General features: G+C 39.4%; 1 protein-coding gene and 1 pseudogene across 2 annotated transcripts; one reads left to right on the forward strand and one right to left on the reverse strand.

Moving 5' to 3' along the window:
• Positions 1-744: 744 nt before the first annotated feature.
• LOC121522790 lies at positions 745-2,933 on the forward strand (annotated as a pseudogene).
• A 3-nt stretch (positions 2,934-2,936) lies between these two features.
• LOC121522789 (interleukin-17D-like) lies at positions 2,937-6,233 on the reverse strand. Of its 2 annotated transcripts, none has more exons than XM_041807438.1 (2): positions 5,439-6,233; positions 2,937-3,597 (listed from the first exon to the last, which is right to left on the reverse strand). In XM_041807438.1, exons 1-2 carry the CDS (start codon positions 5,750-5,752, stop codon positions 3,291-3,293), a joined length of 621 nt encoding a protein of 206 aa, XP_041663372.1. In that variant the 5' UTR covers positions 5,753-6,233; the 3' UTR covers positions 2,937-3,290. The 2 variants fall into 2 exon arrangements, with proteins under 2 accessions (XP_041663372.1, XP_041663371.1); XM_041807437.1 differs by having other exon boundaries at positions 2,945-3,618.
• Positions 6,234-7,307: the final 1,074 nt, after the last annotated feature.

Here is a 7,307-nt window from a genome sequence, read left to right on the forward strand (position 1 = left end):
TGAGCAGTTGCAGTCCAGTAGAGCAGTGCTATATAAATCTTTTATTCTTGAATTTTGTTGCTTTATTTAAACACATTGAACTTATTGTTAAACATTCACAAAAATGACAAGAATGGGTAAACAACATAACAGCCCTGAAGTTTTTCTGAACATTATGAAATCACTGACTCATATTCACAGTAACAAAAAAGGCATTAAATTAAAATTCTACTATTTATTCTGTTGTTTGCGTATTCATTTTTCCATAAATGCTATATTCACAGTACAAGTTTTAAAATTGATGGTAAAGTTGTGACAATCTTTTTAATTTAGTTAGGAAGTACTGATGAAAATTAAGTGGAAATTAAAAGGGTAGGGATAAATAAGTTTATACTTCTTCTTACTCCTTTTTGCTCATGTAAACTGACATGCTTAAGTATTTGCAGATAAAAGTTTCTGCTTTTTTTTCTTGCTGTTCACTTGTTTTTGTTCTTTTTAAAACAGTTACAAAGTTGTCTGATTTTTCCGAGCACCATATCCAAGTTTGATATTCCGTCTGTTTGACAAATCCATGTAGGCTATATTACATTAATAAGAATGTTTTCCTTTAATTTTTTGAAAATCATTTCCTGATAATGTCTTCCTTTATTTTAGACTCTAAAAGACAGCTGCTCTGTTGTCAGTGTCTTCTTCTCAAACAGTCATGAGTGACACGCTCATCATGACACGCTGTCCAGTCACACTTTGGCTGACCTGCAGGAGTTTTACAACGAGACCAGGATGGCTCAGGATCACAGCATGACAGCAGGAGACCAGTTCACTGTGGAGGAGGACTGGGTGTGTTTACCAGTATTACATAATGACGGGAGAGGGAAACAGTTTTTTTTTGTTTGTTTGTTTTTATTCAGCAGCAATGCCATTTTAAAAATACTGAAAAGTTAACCAGGTCTTTGATAGATTTGTGCATCTGTCCTTCCTCCAGGGTATGAGTCAGGTCTGCTACAGTGATGAGACAGCGACTCAGCCAGTTGAGGAGGCTGTACGGGAAGCTGGAGAGGGAGGAAGGTAAAAAAAAAAAAAAAAAAAAAAGAAAAGAAAAAAACATGCAAACATACAGATATTCCAACACTTACTTTTTAGATCATCGGATCTCAGCCCAAAGTTTGCATACAAGCAGAAGGGTAACAAAACAACAGCACTGAATTTCACAAACTTTTACAGATGATCCTCTAACTTTTAGTCTACTTTTGTCAATACTTTCTCTTTAATGTTTTACCTGTACTAATTATTTTGTTAAACACTCAGGATAGCTGGTGTGAGTGCTCCCAGTGCATACCAGAAGCTGAAGCAGGGCGTGGTGGACGGATCTGACCAAGTGTCTGCTGTCGTTGTTGGAGTCCAACCAGCGCTTTGCCACCTATGGAGATGACTTCATCCTCTATGACTACAATGAATCGCTGTTTCTCCCTGCTCATGTGGCTCCTCAGAGCTTTGACATTGTCCTCGCTGACCCGCCAAACCTGTCTGAGGAGTGTCTGAGCAAAGTGGCCCAAACCATCAAATACCTGAGCAAAGGAAAAGTGCTGCTGTGTACAGGTGAGAGGGGCTTTACTGCTGATTCAGCCTGGGCTTGAGTTATTATCATCTTATGTTGTGCTAAAAAATGGAGCAAGTATCATAAAGAGAATATTTAGTTTGTGGAAGGGCTGTAATAAAACATGAATTTTAAACTTAAGTAATGCCACTAGGAAAATCAAAACCATACTGATACCTGTCAGATGTTTAAGGCGGCCACTGTTCTTGTTTTTAATTAAAATATGCAGGCAAAAACCTGTACTCTGTAAATTAGCAGCAGTATATTGACATTTTAGTACTGAAAGATTTACATTGTATTTGTGCAAGTTGGATAGTGTGTGCTTGTAGTTTTTGGTTGGATTTTGCATTCTGCACACCTGTTTTATAAAAAAAGATATTGTGATTTCTTTAAAAGCTTCCATACTTCTTCAATATTGATCAATGAAATTTGTCATAAAAAGTATGGTACATCTTTATATTATTTCTTTCTTTTTTTTTTTTCACATGTGTTGTCAGAATATGCTTTGTTGGTAAATTTACAGTCCTGTGCTGCTGAAATTATGTTCATTTTTATTATGTGACCCTTGGGAATATGACTCAATCTGAAGAAACACAGTGGTTGATGCACAAAATAGAAAAAAATGTCATTTATTTTTTATAATTACAAGCAAAATCATACAGGAATAATATCCCTCGTCCATATTTGTACTCCTCATCTTCTGGTTCTGTTGCAGCCTTTATGGTTGCAAAGGTTGCATAATATCAGCATATTGGCTTTTATAGTTTATTGGACATGGCAGATTCAAAGGGAGGAAACCTTCACCATCCACCCTGCAATTTTCACCCTGCAGATATTTGTCTTTCACTTGTGTATGCTGTAAAATAGAGCAGCAACCTCTGTGGTTGAAATCATGCAAAACACTGTTGTGCACTGTTAATGGAATGCCAGTCTCCAAAAGGCACATTTATAGTGAACTAAAATGCTGTTTGCATGTAAACAAAAGGCCAAAATACACAAAAAAATCAGTAAAAAAAAAAAAAAAAACCTACTTGTGGATTAGGCCTTAATTTGAGACATTTCCAGTATGGTGTCTGCTGTGGATTGGATTTTTATGCCACTGTCAGTAAAGCTATATTTTGAAACAAGGTAACACATCACTTTTTTATTTGTTCTTCTTTACAGATTATTTTAGACTACATGCCAGTCATGTTACAAGTTTCTGTCTCTGTTGTGCAGGAGCCATCATGGAGAATTTGGCCAAAGAGCTCCTGGATGTAAAAAAGTGCAGCTTCCTCCCCAAACACAACAGGAACTTATCCGACAAGTTTCGTCGTTTTGTCAACTATCCATCTCAATTGTTGTCCTGCTGACTGAAAAACCTCCGGCTGATCAGGGAAAAAAAGAGCCTGATGGGGAAAAGACATGACAGAACTTTACTTCCTGTGATGTGGTGGTTATATCACCAGGATAAAGTAAAAAGAATGCAGATTTAAGACGCGAGTCAGATCCTTTCTATCCTGAAATCAAATGTTTATCTTGGTTGGGAAGGAGAATGTGGATCAAAGAATCTTAATGAGAAATTAAGACAAAAGGCTCTCATCATTTGAAAGGTAGAAAACTTTTCCTAAAGGTTTCTGCAGCACGTCTGTATCCCACTGCTGTTTCAATCAAATATTCAGTGATTTCTTCTTGAAAAGGATCCAAAATGTCTGGAGAACTGTACCATCAGTCACCTTCATAATTTCTTCCTCACAGGGACGAGTCTTCTCCGTCCTGTCTTGTTCTCCGTTCTCTCCATGCTCTGGTTGCTCTTCTGTCCGTCTCTCTCCTTCTCCAGCACCGGCACACAGGTGCATCCCACTGCCACAGAGACATAGATCTCCATGTACGAGTGTCGTCCTCCGAGGCAGGAGCCTGTCCTCCTCAGGATGACTGAGGGAGCGTAGACCGGCGTGCTGCGGTACTGCTCGCTCTCTTCGCCGTACGGTCCCATCAGACAGCCCTTACACAGACAGTAGGCTTCAGGGATGTAACGGGGATACCTGGAGGGGTCGTAGGAGAGTCTGGAAATTTAAAAAACAAAACAAGACATCAACAGATTTGTTCTTACTTGCTTAAGGAACTTTGATTTTCAAGTACCCTTTGTCAGCATCATAACAGTTTCAATCCCTTTTTTTCTGCAAACTTTTTGTTAGAATATATTTGGAATTTTCCCTTTCTGTTAAAACTTAGAATTTTCAGTTCTTAATGAGTGTTTTTCTCATACATTAAGGCAATAATTTAGTCATTGGGATGGATTTAGTCCTCTTTTTTCTGCAGCACAAAGACAATCTGTTATCTCAAATGAGATTATAAGAGGGTGCCTATGCGTCCAGGAGGAACCTGCTGAAAGTCATACAGAGGAATTAAACTTGCAGAGAGAAACATACAAAGTCATTATTTATGATCCTGGAAAATGATGTAGTCTTTAGAGTGCATTTGTTAAGAATCACATTTTTGCTACATAATAATATATGACAGTGTGGTTTCACTGCATCTGTAATAGAAAAGTGATGGTTTGTTTTATTTGTATTTTAACCTGCTGTAACTTTCTATGGCCTACTGTTACTAAGGCAAGCAGACAGAATCTTTGTGACTGTTGGCACTTTTACTGAAAGTGTATGAAGTACAGTTGTGCTTATCTCATTTTTCATGATTGCAAATCCTTTGCAGGTACTGTGTCATTTTATGGGTTGTACAGTAACTGGTTAGCAATTAAAGGTCAAGGTCACTATGAATGGCTTGTCTTACCAATGCTTTGAGTGATTGTGTTAAAACTTTGTGCAAAAGTAAACTCTGATCAAGGATAAACTCAATATATTTTTAAGATGCAAGGTCATGGTCAAAAACTGATCTACTGCATTTCCACTTCCTGCATTTCCTGCAGTTGCATATCTTGAGGAGGCATAAAACCCCCAGGAAGTAGTTCTAGTAGCTATATCTTTTTTGTTTTTTGTAAATTCTGTTTATTGAATTTTCAACAGAACATAGTAAACACACAAAGGAATAACACAGCTATAAGACTGGATAATCTGTAAACTAATACGTTTTGTGACATAAAAAAGAAAATCAGACAGGACACTGTACTTGCAAAGAAACCAGAAATGTGGGGTTCAGACGCTCTCATGTCCATTATTCAAGATCCAAAAATGCTATAATTGTCTGGTAAATCATTTATTAAGGTCAAAATTATAGTCCAGTCCCAACCGTTCCAGTGGCTTCTTCCATTTCTGCAGAAAAAGATGAGTCCTTCCATCAGCATAGTGTCCAAGCTTTACCAAGGTAACAACCTCTGAAATCAGAGACTTCCACACGGTAACAGTTGGAGGGTCATCCATAATCCATTTCACCCTCATCGCCTTCCTTGCCATCATCAGAAGAGACTGGACCACATCCTCATTTATGACAGGAATATTTCCAAGTAGACATAGAAGTGGATTTACCGACACCTGCTGGCCAATTGATGTCACTTCTGCACAAACTGCCCTCCAAAATATCTGGACCTTCTCACATTTCCATAAACAATAGAGCATGGTACCCTTGAGAGATTTACATTTAGGACAGTTTGGTGATGTTCCTGTCTTATATTTACTGTAGATATGCGGAGATAACTATCTGTTGCAAACTGAAATAGTAGCTATATCTTGAAATAATATTTGTACCTGAATTTGACAGGTGAATTTGGCTTAGAATAACTAATGAGATGCTTTTTGCTACAAATAAACACATAAATCTCAAAAGACAAACACACTGGGGTAGACTGTGAATGTTTGGAGTGTAAAACAAATCTGATAAAAGATTTAAAAGCCTCAGATCCTAACAGAGTCAATACACCTGTGCTCACCTGTAAGCCCATGGAGAGATGCTGAGCAGGTTGATCGGTAGGCGGCTCTTGCTGCCGTTTGGGGACCTCGCCGTGGACGGGCACGTGAGGTTTAGTTTGTCGTGTGGCTCGAGCTGCAGCGCGTGATGAAAAGCGCTCTTAACTCCCACCGAGAGCCGCCCGAACATCTGCTCCAGGATCTCCTCCGGCAGGTCCAGGCAGGACCGGGTCCTGGTCGCCTTTTTCCGGATCCGTCCAGTTCCGACGGGCCAGCCGAGCACGACCACGACCAGGTGAAGCAGCAGCAGCGTGACGCGGAGACGATACTGCTCCATGGCGCTTCTGGGTACGGTCGGTGATGTGCCAAACACGGAATCCAAAGAGAAAATCCCTTCCTTATCTTTTCGTCTTCCTTTAAAAGGATCCCTTTGTAAATGTGACGCCCTTCAACCATTAGAAAGAGACTCTGCCCTTTTAGAATCCAGGGATGAGGCTTAGGAAAATGAGCGACAAACAGTCCACAGTCCTGGCTTTGACACCGCAGCACAGGCGGGCCGCCAACAGAACTGTGGAAACATTTTGGCACAACTCATCCACAGTGACGCCAGGAGTAATAATTGCATCAAAATTTAAAAATATTATCCAGTAGGGTGTTACAAACACCTGCTGCCTTCTATTTAAGACGAGAAAATGCCACCAACAGAGTTCTCCTGGTGTTCCTCTCCAGTGAAGTGTGCGTAAAATCCGCTGGAGACCTTTGTGCGCGCAGCCAAGGCGTGATCCACCTCTCAGAGAGGGACTGAATCAAACTGAAGTACGGACAGAGAAAGTTCCGTTTTAAACATGTCTGATAACAGAGCGCAGTGTGTGTGAGAGCAGAGTGGAAAGTCTCCGTGGTTGGCTGTATGATATGAGCTCTGAGGCTGAATCCTGACTGCACACCAGAGTCTGGTTCACTGCAAGCGAAACTGGATACAAGTTAGGGCTGGGAAATATGGACCAAAAATGATCTCAGTATTTTAACTGAATGGTAATACAGGATATTATTATTATGTCTTATAAGGAAATATTTAATGGTCATCACAAATACGCAAACCAGGGATTATGAACTTTGATTGGATTCTAGTGAAAAATTAATTCATTGATACCTTGATGCCACAGCTGCAAAAATCAAAGTCCAAGACATCAAATCTCAAAGATACAGTGGAATATTTGGTGGCATTTTCACTCATATTTTTAACAAAAAGAGAGCACCGTTTAAATTGCTCAGGTAAGTTGGCAACATTGGAGAGGTACTGAAGGTGGAACCAGTGAGGAGCAAGACAAACCAGCACTCCTTGCCTGTTCCAATTATTTTTTCAATGTATTTTAGCCATTTAAAGACATTCTGAAGCCTTTCTGCCATTTTTTCATAATCAAAAACAATAAATTAATCTAGGGCTCCTATACTTCTCTTTTTGCAGCCATGGTAACATAGCTGTATTAATAACATGTGATTATCACTAATAATGTGAAATTAAATAAATCAAATAAGAATACCCTTTCAGACTAATTATTTAAAATAGATTATGTTGTTCAGGGTCCACCCCACCTTCCATCCAATGATAGCTTGAATTGGCTCCAGCCATCGCAACCCCAAATAGGAGGAGTGGAACAAATAATAGATGGATTCAAATGATAATTCCCCATTTAGACTAAGTATTTAAGCAGCATCCACACTAATGTCTTCTGCCATAATTGCACTGGTCTCTTGTTGTTGCTTGCATTAGTCATGACTCCACCATGCCAGAAAGTACTGCCCCTCATCGCTGATTGGTCCTGTCACTGTCTAACCGGGCCCAGACAGTTCAGCTATACAAGATGGATTTGCCATTGACAAACACAGAAACG

This window comes from Cheilinus undulatus, linkage group 15 (genome assembly GCF_018320785.1).
Source record: "Cheilinus undulatus linkage group 15, ASM1832078v1, whole genome shotgun sequence".
NCBI classification, from domain to species: domain Eukaryota; kingdom Metazoa; phylum Chordata; class Actinopteri; order Labriformes; family Labridae; genus Cheilinus; species Cheilinus undulatus.